Source organism: Branchiostoma belcheri, unplaced genomic scaffold (genome assembly GCF_001625305.1).
Source record: "Branchiostoma belcheri isolate BF01 breed outbred unplaced genomic scaffold, Haploidv18h27 scaffold14, whole genome shotgun sequence".
Classification (NCBI taxonomy): Eukaryota; Metazoa; Chordata; class Leptocardii; order Amphioxiformes; family Branchiostomatidae; genus Branchiostoma; species Branchiostoma belcheri.
Window position 1 is genome coordinate 3,601,754 of NW_017802824.1, and position 22,274 is coordinate 3,624,027.

Here is a 22,274-nt window from a genome sequence, read left to right on the forward strand (position 1 = left end):
AAAAGACCCCATAGGTGCATCTTTTAGCTGCCCGATCATTGCCTTCCCTTTGGTGTTTGGAATACCGCTTTTGCAAGTATTTGTGCATATACATGTATCCACTTTATCTGTGGCTTCTATTGTTCGATTCAAAACCAATGGTGTACTTTCTGCTCCATACAAGTAACGCTTAATGTACAACATTACTTTAGGCGCATATTGCTAGACTATCTTAACAGCAACTAGTGACTGACATAACGTTACATGTGTGACTGATAGACGTTGCACAGAGCTACGACAGTTTAATGAGAAAGGAACGTGTCCCACAGCTTCAGGGCAAAAGTCAGTAATTTGCGCATACGAGTCATATTTACCACAATTTCTGCCGTATAAAATTCTCTCGTTATGGGATAAAGGGTGGCTTTATTGGTTGAAGTACCCTGCCAGTGTGTGTTTTTAATCGTCTAAAACTCAGGTTACACACTCGAATGGCTTTTGACGATTTTTTTCTGACATAATTCGTATTTTATAAGATGCCAACTGCTACTACTGCCCTTTTTCTTCACGTTCGTCTCATCGGATAACCCCAGTCAGCACAAGTGACAACTGCTCGTCCGTCTCTATCTACCCCCTGCTATGCCGCAGGTTAAGACCCCGTTACACATGGCGGAATATGACCTCCTGAATACTAGCCAAACTGCTCACAATGTGGTTAGGGGTAGGTCGGGAGCACGGTCGGCTGGTGTTCCGCCAAACGTGTAAAACATTTGAATGTGGACGAGGAGCTTCGCAAATCTAGGCTGGTGGTCGGCCTGTGTTCTGGAGGAGGCCGGGGCATAGTTGGCAGTCAAAATTAGCTGAAATTCGATTCGTTTCGTATAGAAAGGAAGTCGTGGCCTAAATCCAGTCAGACTGCTCCCGAAATTGATTCTACTCTCCAAGAAGAGGTTTAGGGTTTGGCTTATTTTTGGCGTGTTTTTAGGCTTTCTTATCAGGATTTCTTTTAATTTTTTGCACTGGAATATTTTTTTCACCCTAAAAGCTAGCTTCATAGGTTGAAGTAAGAAAGATTCCAGTGCAAAAAAAAACTGATAAAAAGCCTTAAAAACACGCCAAAAATACTTGAACCAAAACCTCTGCTTGAAGAGTAGGAAGATTCTGAATGTGTGACAGGGGTTCTATAGTGCAGCTGCCCAGACGCGGACCTACAGACTCTCCGCCTGTATCTCATTCAGTACGTTCTCTGCCTCGTGGTGGTTCTGTGGACCTCTGCCGCCCCGTCTCTTCCACATCTTCTGCCGCGACTTGGGAGGAGGCATCGGTGGGTCTACTTGTACCTGGAGAACAGCAAAGCACATCATCTCGATGAAGGTTAGACATTCAGGTAATAAACAATATTCGAAGACAATTCAAAATCTACTAAAAAAAAGACCCCTTTCCAGTAGTTACACCGGTGCAAAGCCTAACCGAAAAGAGTGCTTGCTTTGACGTGAAGTAATGAGTTCAAAACCCGGCCGAATCATACCATACTGATTTCTCTGCTTGGCACTTAGCATCTATGAGAAAGAGTATGGGAAGGTCAAACACACAACGCTATCAGTATACTAGCCCTCTGCTGTAGAGCCGGGTTCCACAACTGTGCGGCCCAAGGGCAACAGAAAGGGAGATGGGCACTCCCCCTATGCTCGGCAAGAAGTAGGAACGGGACCTAGCTTCTTCTTTACATGTAGTAAATTGTTTCCGGTCGACGTTTCCTACAGCGTCATTTTAAAAATGAGCTGACGGAACCAGTGAACATATACAGCGCGTGTATAAAAGGAACTGGAAAACCGTGCAACTTGGAATGAAAGTGAATAATTTCCTGACAACGCTTAACAGTGAATTAAGATGGCTCAGTGCTATGCCTGACACGGAAAAAACGGCACGTGTCAGCTTGGTAAGATGCCAGCTTTTTGTTAGGCCATAGCTTCTGGCGTTTAAATTACCTACAGCCGTAGGTCACCGAAATACGTTTCCGAGACTATTTTTAGACAGCAACATGTTGAAGGGTAAGTCAGACCAAACTGTACTCACTGTGACTGCGTCCTCCCCCTGGCCCTCCTCCAGAATACTCTCCGGTGAGATGATGTCCTGTCCGTCCGGCCGCTGCCGTTCTAATGACGAGTAGGACGGCAGTGCAGCTGGGTGGGCCAGACCTGCAAGAATAAAGATGTATCAGTGTACCCTTGGTGCACCAGATTGTTTCCAGGGCCTACAGTAGGCTACACAGGACAGTTCATCAGATCAACTTGACCCTGTGGCTTACTACTCTGGGCCGCGTGTATGGGTCTGGCATCCGCTCAGGTTCACATGCATGTATAGTCTCAATGATAGTTTTATTTCCTCAACATCATGTCCGTAATTACTATACGACTAGACTGTGAAGATGTAAAAGTGATAGTTTAGTGTCATTTTGGCCAGGCTTACACGTCCTTTAGATTGTGACAAGGTATTAATGCAGTTCCGACCAAGATCGTTAGTCGGTCTATTTTACAGTAGCATGTGGTTGAAGAATCGTAGGAGAAATGCATATGCAGCCTTGCAGCAATTTAGTTACAAGGCTTTAAAGCATTTAAGCGGCTACAAACTGTACTTCTATAGCGGACCAACACCTCTGGTATGTTATCTGTCGACATCTTTTTGGCTATTTTTACTCTTTCAGCCTCTTCTGAAGCCTAAAAGACACGTATGCTCCGTAGCAGGCTTATAGAACTGGGGGTTTGGTGGTCGTTGGCTGTTTTCTGATCAGCCAAGTTCTATCAGGCCGGCTATGTTGTCTATCATCATCATTGGCCTCCCTCCGTCTGGGCAGACGATGGCACGCGCCTCCTTGAACAGGTTCTCCTGTGGCTGTATAGACCGATCCTTGAGTGGCAGTCTCTGTTGTAGCTCACACAGATAAACGTTGAAGTATGCTGAGCTGATGTTGTCTATATGCAATCAGAAAATAGCACATTTGTAGCAAAGACCCTGAAGACCCCAAAACCCCCAGTTTTTGGCATGCTATGGAGGATAATACATGTATGTACGTAGCTTCGTTTCACTTAGACAGAAGAAGCCTACCGGTGTAGGATAAGCCCACTGCCGTCCACTCCTTGTCTGTGCGGGGAGGGGGGCGTGGCTTCAGGGTCCCGTCCAGTTCCTGCAGCTCCAACAGGTCCTCCACACCGGAGTCGTTGGTGCCGTGACCGGGCTTACGGGCGTACTTAGGCAGCGGGGGGACCGGCTTCGTGTGGGGGACTGCCACGGCTGGAAAGCGGTAAGGAACAGGTTTGTTTATTTGTTTGCTTGTTTAGGATGTCCATTAGTGTACTAAATCACACACTATATTCTTCCTTGAGTTCTGCTGACGATTTTAATCACCATGTGGCTAATGCGAGATGGGGATTTGCCAGGCCTCAATCTGGGCGACTTGTAGCGAATCACCAACTTCCAGATAGTAGATATGTAGTAAATAGTGAATAGTAGTAAATATTGAAATTTTCTACGTTGATGAAAGTTAGACATTTAAGTAAGCAATAAGCAATTCGAACCCTACGATTGGATAAATCATGCGGATTTCTTCCTGACATTTCAAGTGATATCCATCACTTCGTCAATCTGTTTTGTTATGTTTACCAAAGGAAAAAATTGTTTTTGCTCTGTTTCTTCCGCTCTTCTTCTTCTTCTTCTCCGAGCAGTGACCTATGACCTGACCAATGACATGATTTGCTGACGTCTGCCACCATGGCGACTGGTGTTGGGTTACATAATGTTGCAATTTCACTGTCCATGTCCGAAGGTAAACACTATGCAAAGCAAATGTTACTTCTCTAGTTTGATATATCTCAGCATAACGTTATCGCTCAGAGGTTAAAATTGAGTATTTTTTCCTTGTTTGCGTACCTGTTTCCTCACCAATGCAGATCCATCCTCGGGCCCGGGCCACGCAGACGAAAATCACCATCACGGTCACTACGGCAAGGATCACTACGGATATGGAAATGACGACAGCCATCGAGCTCCCTAAGAAAAAACATTTTTTATTTTTATTTCAATTAGCATTACACAAAGGACATAGACAATGTGACGTACACTTAAGCTACAACTTATATTGTTATGCCACATCATCGTACACAAAAAAAACAGTGCGGCCACCTCCCATATAACTAAGTACCATATATATTCATCGCGAGAAAGAAAATTCAATGTTTGCCTTCTTTATCTATTTGACGGATATGTACATCAGTCAAACAGAGCTAGAAGTACTTAGTGACTTCATATATTTGCCTTTATATTCTTGTGTTAAAATTGTAACATATGGTATAAGACATAACATTGCCAGCATAATAATGATTTTGAAACATTCAGCTAGCGCAGCCGAACATTAGCTGACCTGGCCGACCATTAGCCGACCTTTCCGCCGACCTCCTCCTAACTATGGCTGAGGAGAGTTCGCGGCAGTGTTCGGGAGACCATATTCGGCTATGTGTGACAGAGGCTTGAGCAAGCCAAAGGATAGAAGAGGCCTTCTATCATGGTGTTTAAGGGCTTGACTCCAGTTTCAGTTTTATTGAGAGTTTCGACCTTTTGAGTGAGTGACTCATCGAGGGTTATTTCAATTCCACACTATCAATCACATGGAGTAACATGCCTGGTCGATGGAAACTTTATAGTCCTAAAGAAAATCATATCTAATATAATCACATATGACTAGGTCAGCATGAGATTTTGGGTCCATTTTATGATCAGCCAGACTGTTACAGACAGAATTATAATTACAAATGGCATTCTTCCATGTAGGGATATTAATAAAAGCTTGGTGTCTGGTCAATGAAAGGCATTTCATTTGTGCGCTTGTAATATGATCAAGGTCCCAAGACCTCCAATCTTAATTTCATCACCAGCGCCAGAATTACATTGGACTTTGTCCAAGAGGCACTGGCACTCCTTTGTCCTTTGTTAACGAACACAGCCTAGACTAGAAATGCCGTACCATCCTCTTGGGTAATCTTGGGCTCAACATGCCAAATGTCGTTTGGCATATCTTTATGCAAGCCTTGTCCCTTATGGATATAGTATATTGTATGGGATGGCTCCACATCTTATGCATGGCATTTGAAAGATATTTCTATGCAGACACAACTGCATGTGTCGTGCGAAGTGCATGCATTGTCAGCTTTTTTTCTCCAGCTGTCCACTGGGCAATGTAAGCCAAAAGGCAGGTTGCCCATTAGTATTTAAAGTTGCCGTCAGCACCGTCAGTTTAGTTTAGAAGGCAAGCCAAACGCATGGCTACCTGTAAAGTTATCGCTCACATGCAGGCTGCATACAGTTTATTTCAGAAGCTAGCAGTAAACCAGACCGCTGTAAACTTTAAAAGGTCGTTTTGGATGTAAAAAGAATATAACTTAGGCGCCGGGCAACCACCAATCTCCAAAAAGTCTAGCAAAGAAAAATGGCTGTGTTTGAGAATGGGAATCTTTTTTGAACCACGATTGATTTTTTTTTTGTACTTAACAGGCCGAATAAAGAGACTCATTATACACAACTAAGTTGAACCAACTTTTTTCAGCCGACGTTTCGGTGACCGTCTGTCACATACAGTTTCCTGCAACCGTGTAGATATGTAAATATTTTAGGTTTGGGAATGCATCTATAGCACCGACACCAGTGCTGTGCAAAGTGAACCAGTCAGAATTGCAATGAGGAAGATGACAGACGGTCACCGAAACGTCTGCTGAATAAAACACTTAATTGACAATGTGTAAAAAATAGTCTCTTTTAAAAACCTGATGAAACTATTTACGGGTTTTTATCTAACAAACCTTTTACGACTGCCAGCCGTATCTCCTTGTGATGGGAGCCGAACATGTTGGAAGCCTTGCAGATGTAGGTTCCCTCATCGTCCTCCCGAACGTCTGTCAGGGACAGCACGCTCGACCTCAACGAATAAGAAAAAAAATGCTTTTGATACAGAGGCATTTCCAAATGTAACAACCTACCGCAGATCTACAGTAATAAACATCTAAGATCAAAGGACAGTCCTAAATCAGGACTTATTCAGTATTCCCGTGCAAAAACTGCGTAGACGAAATCATGTGTATCTCAAGTAAGAGCAAATTGATGTATTCCAAGAAGTCATTATTTTATTCATGTTGTATAGTAGTGTAATGTTGTCGTTTTTATTTGATTGTGTAGTATGTATTTTGTAGTATGTATGTAAATTGACCTGTCCTTGTTCCGTAGATAAGGGGATTACTTTTATGCCTTTTTATCGTGGCGACATCTCACAGACTTCTTCCGAATTCCAGGCCAATTTGATCGTCGATGGCCGGCTACCTTCTCTCGCCAATTAATACCCTTTTAGGCCGATTTCTACGATTTATTCAGCCTGCAAAAGAAGTCTGGTGGAGACTATAGTATGTGTAAAGTTATGTGTTTTGGACTACAGGAAGACTAGTTGCTTTTGCAACAAATGGATATCCTAATAAAGTATCGAGTATCAATTACCTTCCGTCCGGCGAGGGTCTCTCGTCGATGGAGATGCCGTTATTGGTTGTTACCAGGTTGATCTCCTGTCCCAGTTTGTTACTCATGGACCAGGTGATGCGGTCGGGAAGAGGGTCGGCCGTTACGTCACAGTGGAAGCGAGCAGAGCCCCCGACCCGGGTGGAGACGAAAGACGACCCACTCTGGATCTGAGGCTGACCTTTTGAGGAATGAAAAACCCACAGGGCTAAGTACAGAATTGTATATGCATGTATACAATAGAGCTGTTAGTTATGTTTATCGAATAAAACATATTTTGATCAGTTTTTTTCATCCTCTCCAAAAATAAGGTCAATGACCGAAACCAGACGTCTGTCACCATGGTAACATCATGTTGCAATTTTATAACAAGAGAGATTTAGACTTCTGTCTGACCATATACATGTATATGAATGTATTTGGGTGAGAATTAACAGAACATACCATATGCGAAGGTAAACATTATGCATTTGCTTTGCAAATGTCACCATTCTAGTACTAGCATTATGTTCAATAGAAATGTAAATTTGTCTGTATTTCTTAGTAATATAAAGATGGAGAACTATCGATGAAATATAGAGAAATATCGATGTTTTCTCTCATTGTTGTACAGACTTTATTCTACCACAAAATGGCGTTCAAATGGTGCAAAATGCATTGCTGTCATTTGAAACTGTGCATTCGATGTGACGAAAAATGTCACCTTACCAACTACGTCGATACGGACATCTCTCTTGGCAGCAGGGAATCCGTCACTTGTTGCCACGCATTGATACGTCCCCTCCACGTCGTAACGCACCCGGTGGAAGCGAAGTGGGTTTTCCCAATACAAACTTGTATCCTTCCGCCGCCAGCGGGTGTGAGGTTTGGGGTTTCCCTCCGCTTGGCAGTTTAAACTGAAGTCCTCCCGGTGTAACATAACCGTTACTTTGGCGTCCATGGTTGTTTCTATAACTGGGGGATCTGCATTTTGAACAGAATTTATCTTTTCCACGCTCAGACAGCAGGAATCCACAAAGCACTATTTCCCAAGCAACAGAGGAATCGGAGTTTGCAAACATGCCGTGGCTTTACTTGAATTTGTGAATTGAATCTAGTTTAATTTCCCCAACTGGAAGGCTATAACAGGACCCTAGCATCTACCAGGCTTCAGAAGCGGCTGGAAACAGTAGATAGACCGATAACATGTCAGGGAATGTGGCCCGATCCCTAAGTTCTCTGAAGGGGTAAACCGTACTCCTTTAGCACATTAACTCACCTGTCATATTATCTACTTCATAATGTTTAATTTCTATTCTTTCCAGCAACTTCTGAAGGCTGATAGCAGCTATGACCTAGTATGTTTTACGAAAATCCATAGTTTATCTAATGTGTAAAAACCACCATTTCAGCATGCACTTCTTTTACATTATGCAACGTGCACTCACAGAAGACTTGCAGACTGACGGACCCCACGCCTGTCGGTTCTACTCCGTTATCAGCCGTGCACTGGTACACACCGCTGTCTCTCCGGGACGTCTTCGGGATGTGCAGGGTACTGCCCCTAATGCGGAGAAACAGCACGACTTTTGGAATAAATTTGGTACGATAGCTACATTAGTTTCTGTTTTGGTAACGTTGCGCACTCTAGAGGACGCCCCGTCCAAGTGTAGACAAGTAAATTAAGGCACGGTACTATCCCTGATGTGGAGAAATAGCACGATTCGGAATATCTTCTTGAAAAGCAAATTGATACGATAGCCATATCAGTTTTTGTCGTAAAGCTTTAGCAAAGATTTGGTAACGTGATATACTCTAGATAGCACCCTGTCCAAGTGCAGACAATTAAGTAAATTAAAGTATTCCGGTATTCCTTCCTACTGTGCATGGTACTACCACTAATACAAAGAAACAGTACGATTCTTCTTGGGAGGGAATCTGATACGTTATCAACATAAATTTCTGTCGTAAAAAGTTTAACTTAGTAAAGTTTTGGTAACGCGGTACACTCTAGAGGATGCCCCCGTCCAAGTGCAGACAACTAAATGAACGGATTACTTTGGTACTGCACAGATGCAAAGAAACATGACGATTCGGAGCGTCTTCTTGGGAAGAAAAACTGATACGATACCTACATCAGTTTCTGTCATGAAACGTTAACAAAGTTTCGGTAACACTATATACCCCAGAGGATCCTCCGTCCAAGTGCAGACAAGTAAATTAATGGCGGCTGGACGCAACCCTTTGTTTCTGTCACCAACGTTAGTATTCAATGTCAAGGAACTGTTGCCATTGATTATTTGATTGATTTGTATCCATGATACCATTCATTGTTAATGACTTCGTACCTACATTCAGTCCGACGACATCATTCATATCAGGGAGATTGTCAAAACCTATTGAATTTACACAAACCTTGTTCGAACCAGATTCTTCTGATGCTATCAAAATGCAAAAACCGATTGGAAGACATGATTTCCCCCCGACTATACTGCAAAATCTTGCTTTGGATAGTTTTTCCTACCATAACCTAACGTAGGAGGTTATGCATCTTATCTGTATTGGTTTTGGCTTCTTTCTATCAAGATTGGTCTAAGTCGGTAAGCCAAATTTGTATTGATTAACCAATGGCAATGCCTTGGGATCATCTCCTACGGCGTAGGTTATCTGCAATCTGGCTTGGTCCGTTCCTGATGAGATTATAGAACTTTTCCTCCATATCAGGTCTTTAATCAGCGACCATCAATGGTGATTTATAGAGCTTTCCAAAACGCACCAAAGATCAATGGAAACCCAGTAAGGGGATTGTAAAAGTAGCTCATGACAAAGCCTGTTACAGAAACGCTTGCCTTTCCGCATCTACGTTATTAGAATTTTGAACTATGTTTGCATTCTATTCAAGGAATGAATTCAATTATCTTGTATCTCTGCAATGCATATAGAAGAATGATATTTTCAAATTTCCCAGCCAAATTATAGGAAGATCAGTGTAATTTAATAATGTGATCATTGCTTGACTACTTCGGTCATTACCCAAGCATTTGCGCATAATGAGTTTTGCAGTAATCTCCCAATATTGCTGCATTATGGTCAATACATAACCTGGATAACACAATAGATGTAGAGAGCTCGGTTGATATTCTATCGTAGGCAATTTTTGTTAAAGTTTTGTTGAATGACTTTACGAGAAAAAACTATTTTAACGATTTTAGGCCCAAACTCACATAATTGACGTCATAATGATGTCATATTTCACCATAATAACAAAAATAGGCTCTTATGGCTTAATTCCACTACTATATTACCCTCTGAAAATTTGGTGGTCATACAACAAGTAGTTTTTTAGAGTTACGGGGGGCGGGCTTCGACCCTCCTTACAAGCTTAAGATGGCCAAAAAGCCCTGTCTGAATAGGATTAATTGCATTAGTACACTTATACCTTTGTACACTTTCCAGTGGCAGCACGTCTCCTAGTTTCTTCCAGCTAATGATTGCCCTGGGGTTGGCGTCCACGTAACAGGTCAGGTTAGTGGGTCTCCCCTCCAACACGTGCACGGAATGGGACGGGACGATCACTATTGGTGGGTCTGAGGGGATGCAGTTTACGTGGTTAGGATGAAACAAAAAACACATATAACTAGAAAGGTAACATTTACAAAGCAATTGCATAATGTTTACCTTCGCATATGGTCTGCTCTATTAATTCTTACTCATTGACAAACACATTCGTATATATGGTGACAGGAGTCTAAATCCCTCCTACTATAAAATGATGATGTAACCGAACACCAGTTACCATGGTGAGAGACAGTCTGGTTAACCAGGTCAGAGGTCAGTATTTGAAACGGAAGAAGAAGAGGAAACTGAGCAAAGACAAGCATGTTTTCCTTCGGTAAACATAATAAATCGCATTGATCTACTCAAACTCTAGAAACAATGTAACGATTGTCTTTGGTCTAACCAATAAAGCCCCTGTCACACATTCAACAAAATTACCATTAACCAACCAAGCTTAACGTTGGCTGAAGTTCGGGAGCAGTATGGCCAGATTTAGGATACGGGTACTTTTCTTTACGAATCTAATGGAATTTGATTTAAATTTAAGGAAAATTTGAACCCCCCCCCCGCCCCCCGAACACGCTCAGAACACTGCCGACCTACTCTCAACCAACAGCCAACCACCTGCCAACCAAAGCCAATCTTGTCCCGACCTAATCTTAGCCGCACGGCTGCGCTCTTGGGAGGCCATATTTGGGGCTTAACCCTGTGTGACAGGGGCTTGACCCTAAAACTTCAAGTGTATGCCGTGAGAATATAGGAATGAATGTTTGAATGCATTTCATGGAAGTTTTAGAATAAAGCAAAAACTTACAATGCACACGGAGTATACGGGAGGCCGATTTGGTCTTCACCAGGTTTTGGAATCCCTGGTCTGCTACACAGGTGAAGTTTGCTCCGTTGTCCCAGCGCGTCACGTCAGGTGTGAAGAGTTCTATATCCGTCCCGCCGGTGTCCTGTGGTTGGGCCGGGCGGGTGGATCGGTAGGGCTGTGAGCCGTTATACCAGGTCAGCTGTGGCGGGGGGTAACCACCCCGGGAACGACATGTCAGCAGGAGCTCGTCCCCAGCCGTCAGAGGAAGTTCTGCTCCAGTGATGTCAGGAGCGCCGTCCATCGGAGCTAGGAAAGGCGATTTGCTTTATTACTAGGCTGAATAAACTATTTACATATAGTAGGATTTTGGTCAGTACGTATACGTTCAACACATATTTACGCACAAGAGCGTGAGGATACTGTATCATATTTTGTTTGCCAGAAACATATCCATTGGAGCTACCTTTGCAGGTTACACAGCACCGTATTTAATACTCGTTGACATTTTATTACATCGTTTCTAAAAAGAAAGGCGCCCCACCATTCATTGAATGCACGTATAATAAATCTTACCAACGACAGTAAGTGTAGCATCCCCTGCCTTTTCTACCGACGTTGTGAAACATCTGTAGTCCCCTGTGTCACTTATGGTCGTGTCGCGAATCTCCAGGTTATACTCTCCTGTCTTAGTGTCTCCTACAATTCTATGTCGATTGAAAGGTTTGAAAACTGCTGTTCCCGAAGATACCACAGTAAAGTCAGGTGGTCCTTCCCATATGACCGGGTCATTGCTGCTCAATCCGTTGAATGAACAACCCAAAGTGACAACTCTGCCCGTTAGAACCGCCACAGATTTTGGTGTTGTCCGGTAGGAGGCTCCTTTAGCTGTCGACAAAAAAACATTGACTATGATGATTAATTTCCAAAAATAAATCTTCCTTTGAAAAGAGATCCTACGAATACCATAAATCATCATAGCACCATGCAGGTGTGTTGTCTTACAAGTCTATCAAAACATCATCTTCACACTTAACATCACTGTTTCGAATCAATCAAACATTGATTCGGAACATACATCAACGAATACCATAAGTCACCAGTGCAGGTGCGTTGTCTATCAAAACATCATCCTGCCACTAGCACAATGTTCCTTCTAACATATTTTCTTCATCATCGGGGATTTCTGGTTGGATAGTGTGTTCTAAATCAATTAAATATTGACATTTCACCCAATTTGACAGTCTCCATTGGCATCAAGTTGGCATCCTCATTGGGCATTTACCTACAGCATAGTGTTATAGCTTACAAACGCAGCAGACGCTTTCATTACATTCCACCTGAGACTGGTTACCCCAAGCCCACTCCAGACGTTCAATGACACCCAAGCTCTCAAATCAAATCGATAGGCACGCTTTACAAATCACAACGCCATTATCACAACAGCTGCTCCTTCACTGAAGCACACTTAGTGACATGATAGGCATTAACGCCATTAATCACCACCCCCGTGGGACAATCATTGCCTCATTAATTACATTAATGGCCTGTCTCTTCTTTATTAGTGTGTGTCTTCCCTCTATCAATCACATCTGAGTTAACGCTTCATCGTTGTACATTGCGATACTGTATCCATATAGTGGCGGCAGTTAAAAGAGGTTGGATCTGGTAAAGATGCATATAGAACGATAGAAGAAGTCAATCTTCTGGTCATGTCTTTACAAAATAAGTTGAATTAGCCCTGCTCCTTTGCAAATAAGTGCCATTTAGGAAGTGGAGGTGCTGAAATATTACGCACACGAGTGTGTTTAAACCACAGCTTTTAGCCATGTTTGTTTACATTGTGGTAGTTTGTTGTGTTCCCTCAAACTGGGCACACTTCGCATGGGCCGTTTTAGCATCAACCATAAATGTCAGAGATACGAGATAGTTGCACAGCTATGTTGAAAATTGGAAGTGAATTACAGTCACTAAAAGATAATTGAAATATTTCAACTCTTAGTTAAAAAAATGCTTAACTTTTAAAATGCTTGCTGCAACGCTGCGATAAAGGAAAGGGATTTGACTGAACTTTGCTCAAATGATTGGCGGCTCTCTACTGATGCATTGACAAGATTGGTCGAAACGTTTCTTAGATTCTGCGAGCGCCGCGGGAATCATGAAGTAGATGATCATGATCAGCAACAACGTAACGATCTCCGTTAACGGCATTATTCATAAGAATTTATTGTTCCTTGCAAGACGACCTCTTCTTGGATCCTCTTAATCACTCGGCTCCACGGTGAACCTTGACTAGGTGGATTCCCCATGATACCGTAATGTATGATAGCAACATGTCTTTCTTGATGTTATACATCATAAACGCCCTTAAATCAGGATGAATGCTTAATTCTATCGTTCTGAAGTACAAGATGTGCTAACATCAATAGATGCTACAGTCCATTTGCGATCTGCTCTGACTAAAACACTAATAAAGATACAATCATAATCATTTTGAGCAATTATTTTAGCATCTGATGATAATGTATATCAGATGTCTATAACAGATTTATATTCGTGCTTTGATTACACATACTTAATATAATATAGCTGTAATTATTAAGGCGGTTATAAATAGTACAGAAGTAATAACGCCGAGGAGAAAATAACACCAACAGATTAATCCATGCGTCCAAGGACAACGAAAGACAGTACTTCCCCCTACAGCTCAGTTTGATGTGTTGATGCAAAAAAGTTAACACTGCAAAAATAGAAACCAATTGAAAGATAACGTTGCAACGTAAGCTGTAAGACAGGCCTGAGAAGTGCCGGTGCTAAATATTGATCTCATTGGTCAATACTCGCGGCAATCAGTGTGGATCACCCCGTGGTTGATTACCCGACCTATGGGCTTGACAGCATTCGTTCCAGATGACGAAGTACAACTAGTGGAACATGTGGCTTCTGACCAACGCTATTTTTCTTTTTCCTTCGTTCAGAGTCAAGGTAGGGATGCGTCGATTCTAAACACGACGTTCTTGTAATTTGCATGAAACTGTGCGCAATATATATGTGTTGAGTGAGTGAGTGTTGTTGCATACACTGCACGAAAACTTGGATTTACCAATGGTAGTTGGATTTTTGCAAACAGTACTGAACTTAACCATGGTAGTGAAAACTTAAACCCCAAATCTGGAAAGCTTCATTTACTTCTGAATTAATAAAATTTTATTTACTATCATTCTCAAGTTCAGTTACAAAGTAAACATTTTACCCGGCTTTACTGGTATTTGCCTCCAGTGGTAAAAACTTTTCGTGCAGTGAGACAACTGAATAATGCAGAGTATATCATGCTCTTTGTGTGGAACAGACCAAAGTACTCCTCGGCAAGTGGTATAGCTGACCTTAGGGACTTCATTTGTGTTGGCAATTTTCAGAATCAGATAGTGTGACGCATATCATTACATCACATAAAAAAAGAAACGAACGTTTCTGATTTACTAAAATACGTTGAGCGAGAGGCACTGGTATATGCTGTAAGTCATTTCCTTATCAAACTTTCGTTGTGAGTTGTGGGTGACTATTTAGCCAACCAAATGCACTGTTTTCAGATCTCAATCTTTTTGGACAATGTGCCATAATATATTTTGCTTTAATCTACAGCCTGGCTTTCATAATAACCATATTGTTATATAAATCTATGCTACTGTACCATTACTTTGTTTTCAAGCATTGATGCGTTTTAGATAATGGTTATATCTGTTTTAATATATGGGTTGCCATATTGTACCGTAATGGTGATAAACACACTGCAATCATTGTCAGTGCACACTGGGGGGCCTCATTCACCACTTAAGTATACAATTAGCCCAGTAGACAGATGGTTGATCTGAGGCCAATTTCTAACATAGCTTTTACGCCAATTACGGGATTTATTGCACTTATTGTGGTAAAGGTTATTATGATTAACTTAAACATAACTTTAATGTAGAAGGGAAAAACGGAAAGGTGGAACGAAATGGCAACCCATGTTGCATGCAAATTAGATTTAACATGCTGGGCACAAATAGGAACAGACATAGCACATGATAAATTATATATCTTTTGTATCGTTGGCGGCCGCAAAAAGTTGATATCAGGCAATACAAGGCCATTTCCATTCAGAAAATGTTTTGATAATAGATTATACTTGCATATTAAGAAGTTTCTTTTGAATAGTTATCAACATACACATTACCGTGCTGTTACTTCACCTTTGCAGGTAGAAAAATATGCCAATTACTAAGTATGCAAATAATCACCTAATTTGCAATGTGATAATGTTATGATTCCATTTACTTAATTGTAAATGATGATAATTTCATACGCGTGACATATGTAAGCTAGTTAAAGTTTAACATCAGTATAATAAATGATGAAATCTTGAAATGAAATATTGCCAAAGGAGTCTCACATATAAAACATATGTTATTTAGAAAACTATAAATTAGATAAGATGATGCTTATGCTTACAAAAGCTCGAAATATTCAATAATAATAATAATAATAATAATAGTAATAATAATAGTAAATAACTGTTCTCAGGTACAGGCAATTAACGCCGGATCGGTACATCAAGTGAGTGTAGGTCCTTTCCTTGTGTCTGGCCTGGTCTTGTAGCCACTTAAGTAAGTAGGCCTAAGCTTTGATGTTCTGCTGGAGGTACAACTGGAAGTACAATATCTAATGGAGGTATGCTATCCCTGACTTCTTGTTACTATTGAGTTTCCGTGCGGGACTAAAGAAACGTGCACACCAGACCTGCTGACCCTCACGGCGGCTGCCAGACTGAGAAAACTAGCTTATCTCACCGGCAGCGGGAGGATTCGCCAAATTTGGCACGAATTAAGACTAAGTGGGATTAACTTTTGACCCATCAAATCTGCTACGTGTTGAAAGCTGCTACCTTAATGTGAGCGTGTATAGAGCTCCGGAAACTGCGCAGGTGGCGAGGGAGGACTTGGCGCAATTGAAGAGATTAGGAGACCGCTGATATTGGAACAGAATCCCGGTTGATTGTATAATCTTTCTCTTTCAAATGGAAGGGGATTGTATTAGGCATGGGCTCGACCCTAAAGCAAATTATCGTAAAACACGTTTACAGCACACTGTCACATCATTAACGTATACAATACTCTAATACATGCATAACAAGATTGTAAGGGATAAAATTATTAGCGAATTCTGTAAATCCATTTACTCCAATTTTAATGACGGTTATCCTATTGTAAATATTATAATAAATATGACGCACTCTTTAATGTTATTTAATATGAAAACCCGCACACACACACTACCGAAAACAAAGCCTTCTTTGTGAAGGTAACAACACGGCATGGCTGTTGTCACGATCCCGCCGTTCAGATCTTAAATTGCCGCAGAGTTAATCAGGCAGAGCTAAGTCCCCCGGCAGACATGCGATAAGGGGACTCCTCCACAGACGGATGCCAATGTGGCAGCCAACCATTGATCTATTCCAGTAACACAACAGATACAGTTCCAGGAATATATGTACAGGCATTAAAGGCCTCCGGGATCGAAGGGCTGACGTTGAGTACGGCGGGCACAAAACAAACTTACACAATAAGTGCCATCCACTGATCTATTCCAGTAACACAAAACATACACTTCCAGGAAAAAACACAGGGATCAATGGGCGGAAATTTCATACGGTGGACACAAAATAAACTTTTAGCACACAATACGTGCCAACCACTTATCCATTCCAGTAACACAATGGATACAGTTCCAGGAAAATACATAGGATCAATGGCATGGCATTTAGTACGGCGAACACAGAGTGAACCTTTAGCACACGATACGCGTCAACCGTTAATCTATTCCTGTATCACAAAATATTCAATTCCAGGAAAATACACAAGGATCAATAGCCAGAAATGTAGTATGGTGGACACAAAACAAACTTTTAGCACACAGTACGTGCCAACCACTGATCTATTCCAGAAACACAAAAGAATACGCTTCTAGAATAATACAGAAGAGAAGGTAATAAAGGCATCCGGGATCGAAGGACTGACGTTGAGTATACGGCGGACAGAAAACAACACAATACGCGTCAATTGTTAATCTATTCCAGTAACACAACAGATACAGTTCCAGGAAAACACACAGAAATCAATTCCCTGAAATTTAGTACGGCTGGCACAAAATAATTTTTAGCACACAATACGCGTCAACCGTTGATCTATTCCAGTATCACAAAAGATACAGTTTCAGGAAAATGCAAAGGGATCAATGGCCTGTCATTTAGTACGGTGGACACAAAATAAAGTTTTAGCACACAATACGCGCCAACCGTCGATCTATTCCAGTAACACGAAAGGATACGCTTCCAGAAAAATACAGACGGTACTCGTAAAAGCATCCGGAATCGAAACACTGACGTTAAGTACGGCGGACACAAAATAAACCTTCAGCACACAATACGCGCCAGTACTCGCGCCAACCGTTGATCTATATTCCAGTAACACAAAAGATACAGTTCCAGGAAAATACAGGTGGTAAAGGCAGCGGGGATCGATGGACTGAAGTTGAATAGGGTGGACACAAAACAAACTTTTAGCACACAATACGCGTCCATCAATTGGTTGATGACATCCGCAGGGACCGGTGAGGTTTCCACGGGTCAGGTTATTACAGAGACCACACAAGAGGAGAATTATTAATGTCGATATCGTGCAGAGTCCGTCTTCTACACCAGGGATACCTACGGCCGACGTAAATGTGTTTTGGGTTGCTTCCCAGCTTGGCTAATCATAATACGGGCTCTTTTAGATGTTCCAGTGCGGTAAACAGAATCTATTATGATTTTTCTTGCTGATTGATACGTTTTCAGTTTTCTGGCAGAAGAAACGTATGCTGATGTAAAGTCAATAGAATTGTCTTTGTTTTCGATTCAGTTATTATGCGAAATGGTCCTCGCGTGGATGAGATAGTCGATAACTTGATACACGTGGGATCTATATTCCCTATGCATGTAATATCAGCAATTAATCGCAGCGCCTCCTCCGTGTATATGCAGTCGCATCTGTTGCTGGTTCTCAACTGCCGCCAATATTGAGATTACTATCTAATTCATGCGATATTTTAATATCACAATAATCACAGAGCAAATATCTAAAACTTTGAAATACATATGCTTGACGTGTAGTTCATAGCGCCGAAATGACAACTTTAAATGCCAAGAATGTAGTCCGTAATGATACCATTTTGTCGGCCTCTGAAGCGTAATTGCCGGCGAAACAAGGTTTTTAATGAGTGGGGCTCATGCGCCGATCCAGACTTCAAAGTTCCAAACGAAATGTCAGGGTATGAATAAAGCGTTCTACAGTCGTAACGCGGCATTAGCTCCACTTCCTTTGTCCACTCTAGGATGATTTCAAAGTGTTTCCCTCAAATCACTTCCAGCAGTTTATAAGAAGGGGATAAAAGCCGGACCGAAATGTCGGCACTTACGGACGGCTAATTTTCCGTACTCGCGCCGCGATTGCCGCTCAATTCGTCCGAGTTGTAATGACGATTTGTTACACGGTGTAGTCTGGTTGCGTGCACGGTCTTAATGAGCTGCTTCAGTCGAGAGGGCTTTCATTAGAGCTTTGAGCTTAATCATGAGCCGTTTAATTGGTGTGGGATAGAAGAGGGACCAGTGGGGAGCCCGAGGAATGGAATTATCCCTCAGGTTTGTACGTGTCATGTAAGATAAATTGAATTCGTCTCGAACAAGAATACCAGGAGGGCTGCAGCACTGTCGTCTATCACCGACCTTCAGGAGGTAGAGACTGCACACAGAAAAACAATATAAATGAGACTGGAAATGAAAGAAATGACTTTTGTAAGCCTTGTGTTTCTGAGCACTGAGTTCAGCTGAGTGCGTGACTTGAAAAATGATTAATGTTTGGAGTCATGTAAACAGAGTAGACATATTTTTTAAAAAAAAGACCAAATTTTCTATAAGGATTTGTCTTTTTTAAACAGTCTCGTTGGATGTGTTTCAGGAATTTCTAATTCTCTATAAATTCTAACTATGTCTATGATGTACGACACGAAATCAGCAACACAGTATGCTATTGTGGCATAGCCGTTAATACATACTACCTACTGAGACCAAACGTTACCTCAATAGCCTCATCCCAGCAATCCTTAAACACCCGGTAATTGCTCTCTATATATTTGTAGTTAATATATTGTTTATTTCAACCGTTTGGTGTCAATAGTTTACATAATGTTTTTCTTCAATCAATTTGTCACACATACTGACAACCGTGTCAAATTTGTACAGTTCCGCCCATGGGTTGCTAACGCGCCTTTATTTTATCCCCATTGTGGAAAAATAACCTATTGACCTATTCTGTCATGCCTTACAGATGCTGCATAAGGGCATTCATACTTTGTCTAGATTGACTGTTTATTAATAAGAAGAATGTCAATACGTCAATACACTGATGCTTCATCACACAATACACATACATGGTCTACGCTCAGGTACGGAACACACATATAAATACCATACACAACAGTGCTACTGTTTAAGACAAGCATTTCACACCCTTACCGTAAGATGACCACCCGATCGTCAGGATGAAAAGGACGATCCATCTCCGGGCGGCGGTCATGGTTCCGACCCGTCTGAAGAGAACACCTGCTCCGCTTGCGATTAAAGCTAGTTAGGGAAGCGGGCACCCCCGCCTAGCCTGTGTAATCCCGGCGAAAAACAAGAGAGACGATTGTTGTCTGCCGACAGCATCCAAAGTAAATTAACAGCTGGAAACGTGTCGTTCAGAACCGCTAGTAGAAAACGCTGTGGGAAGGTATCTGGATACGGTACGTCCACCGGTTGACTCACTACCCTATTAGAGCAGCGTAGGCAGCAGCAGGTCTGATGCGAGGCAGAACCGCCGAATTATATGATGTAGTACGAAGTCTCTTCAGGGAGAACGATAACCTTGGTCCTTTCAAGAGATGAGTTGGATCCTGCATACAAACCGGGTCAATATGATGTCCGTGTCACTCACAGGGGCATGCACTGGCACATATCGTAACAAGCGCGGAACAGACTCCACTGATGTATTGAACCAAGTCCCCTCTGGTTTGCACTGAAGCTATTACTATTGTAGGCAGCATGAGGCAGCCGCTGGATGAAGGGGACTACATGGGCGATCAAATGGCTAACGGGACGTTTGGGTATTTAGGTGGCGCCAGCACGACAGGTCGGTACGCGGAGGGAGACGGATGGTGATAGCCGAGGGCGGTTCGGACGCGGTACATGACAGAGACTGTGACAAACCGTCACATTCGTCAGGACGGCGCTTCAAATGCCACCATTATCCTCAATCGAAGGATTACCATGAATAAATCGTTACACTAAACTTTACCGTTCTACAGATACACACAGGCGGGGCAGGGGGAGACGGCATCACGGCAATGTTAACGACCTTCTGCGGGTTATGTATCAATTTATGAAATTCATTTCATTTGTGGTCATAAACGCAAAGGTTGTTAAATTGGCCTAAATACTGGACAGTCTCATGTACTATGAAAGGTCATGAACATGTAGAAGGGATCATGTTTTTTTTTTAATTTGATAGTTTTTTTTAGATTTATCAAACGTATTGTCGAAGTAATCTTGAACATCTAACTCGCCTTTTCGTTGGAGTACTATATATTTACCAGCTAGTTATACATATATTTGTGGTCCATCGAGTATGATAAACTTCTTTACAACTTTTATAGTGCACTGTCTACAGTAGACTGTAACTGATGACAAAAAATTAAGTTCGCCAGCACAGAAAACTCCTTTCATTGTACTGCAAAAATCAGCCAGTACCAAACTAGTTCCAGAAGCTCATAGTCATTCTGGCTGCTCCTCCTTACGTGCAAGTCATCCTTCATACACCTCATGAGATTCATGCAGGAACCGAGCCGTGCCCAATATTATGAAGAGAAACGCCTACGGTATGTCTTGAATGTGAATTTGCCGTGTATGTGATGTTTGAAGCTTGTTAAACATTCCCCAGGCACATTACCAGGGATATAGCTGGAATGGGTGGGATTATATGCGTATGTTCGACTTCCATTAAATTGATTCTCTGGTTTACACAGGCAGTTACGGCCCTGGCATGTTAATAATGGTGCCCTGGTATCAGATAAAACTTTATCTCGAACTTGTTTCAGAGAAACAGGAATGTCACAGAAGGGATATTAAATCTTTTACTGGTGACCTTAAAACGGATGATAGTTTTCTGTAGAGATGGCTCAAGTACTACTAAATCTGTAGTATTGGGTTTGCTTAAAATGTTGAATAAAAAATGTGAAAATGTAAACTACACAGCATAGGGTTACCTGGGTTATTCCTATAATCTTTCGCATGGCAAGACTCTCTTCAAACGCCAAAAGGCAGAAGAAAGATCATGATAAGTAAGACATGATATGTATAAAATATGTAAGAACAGTCGACTGAGAACAGCCATTTATAAAGCTTCATACATTCGTTTTGTCGTATTGAGTCAGATTGAGGTGGAATTCCTTGCCCTAACATGCTGCCCTCGACCCGCTTTTCGTGACTTCGCTGGACTTATCTCTACCTCCGACCGTCCTGATGTATTGTTCTATATCGGTGTTTAGAGTTATTCTAGAAACGGTCATTTGATAAGCCGAGTCACGGGGATAGTTATGATATGGGTGGCAAAACCCGTCCGAGTCTAACGGCGTTACTTAATATCAATCCACCGTACTGTTGCAAATGCGTTTGGCGATATCGATGCAGCTGCTAACGGCTGTGGTTATATGACATCGGGTATTGGAAAGCTGTTGTATAGTAATCGTCGCCTACTCTGTGGTATTAGGCAGAAGCCGGTGCATGGCAGGCACAAAGCCCGTGGGGCTTACCGGATCCACCGAGACCACAGATAATGAGTCCACGGGGAGGCAAAGTAGGGCCCAACGGTCAAGCAAAACCCATTACGGACACAACGATGATAGATGCTGAAAAGACGTGAGAGGTGGGCAAATTCCAGTAAACCCATAGTGACATGCCGTATCTTCCAGGAATTCCATTGCAAAGAATACCAAGGGGTCAGCTTTTTATAGACACAGCTTACCTAGACTTGACAAAGGAAATCAATGGTGTGAATCTATTGGCAGATAGCAGCTGTATAAGATTATAGTGATGGATTGCCTCAGCTTATAGTCTATACATTGTACTGATTTCTAGCAAGTTTGAACTGTACTTTTCATCACAAGAAATTGATTTTTGTTATCATGGACAACAAAGAGGAGGGGGGGGGGGCACAGAATCGCCGAAACCTACGATTCACTTCTTTCTGAGTCACGTGTGTCATCTGCATAACGTGACGTCATAGAA

At 42.0% G+C, this 22,274-nt stretch overlaps 1 protein-coding gene across 1 annotated transcript; it reads right to left on the reverse strand.

Moving 5' to 3' along the window:
• Positions 1-1,184: 1,184 nt before the first annotated feature.
• LOC109464559 (hemicentin-2-like) lies at positions 1,185-19,527 on the reverse strand. The gene is made up of 11 exons (XM_019761563.1): positions 19,467-19,527; positions 11,453-11,764; positions 10,880-11,185; positions 9,947-10,094; positions 7,956-8,071; positions 7,237-7,491; positions 6,511-6,709; positions 5,826-5,941; positions 3,082-3,267; positions 2,053-2,174; positions 1,185-1,316 (listed from the first exon to the last, which is right to left on the reverse strand). Exons 1-11 carry the CDS (start codon positions 19,525-19,527, stop codon positions 1,185-1,187), a joined length of 1,953 nt encoding a protein of 650 aa, XP_019617122.1.
• Positions 19,528-22,274: the final 2,747 nt, after the last annotated feature.

What these genes read in the sequence shown, in the direction of transcription:
- LOC109464559 (XM_019761563.1), bottom strand. Translation starts at nt 19,527, where the DNA reads ATGACCGCCGCCCGGAGATGGATCGTCCTTTTCATCCTGACGATCGGG. An exon ending in GATCGGGTGGTCATCTTACG is followed by an intron (nt 11,765 to 19,466) that starts GTAAGGGTGTGA and finishes TTTTGTCGACAG; the next exon opens with CTAAAGGAGCCTCCTACCGG. An exon ending in CCACTGGAAAGTGTACAAAG is followed by an intron (nt 8,072 to 9,946) that starts GTATAAGTGTAC and finishes TCTCCGCATTAG; the next exon opens with GGGCAGTACCCTGCACATCC.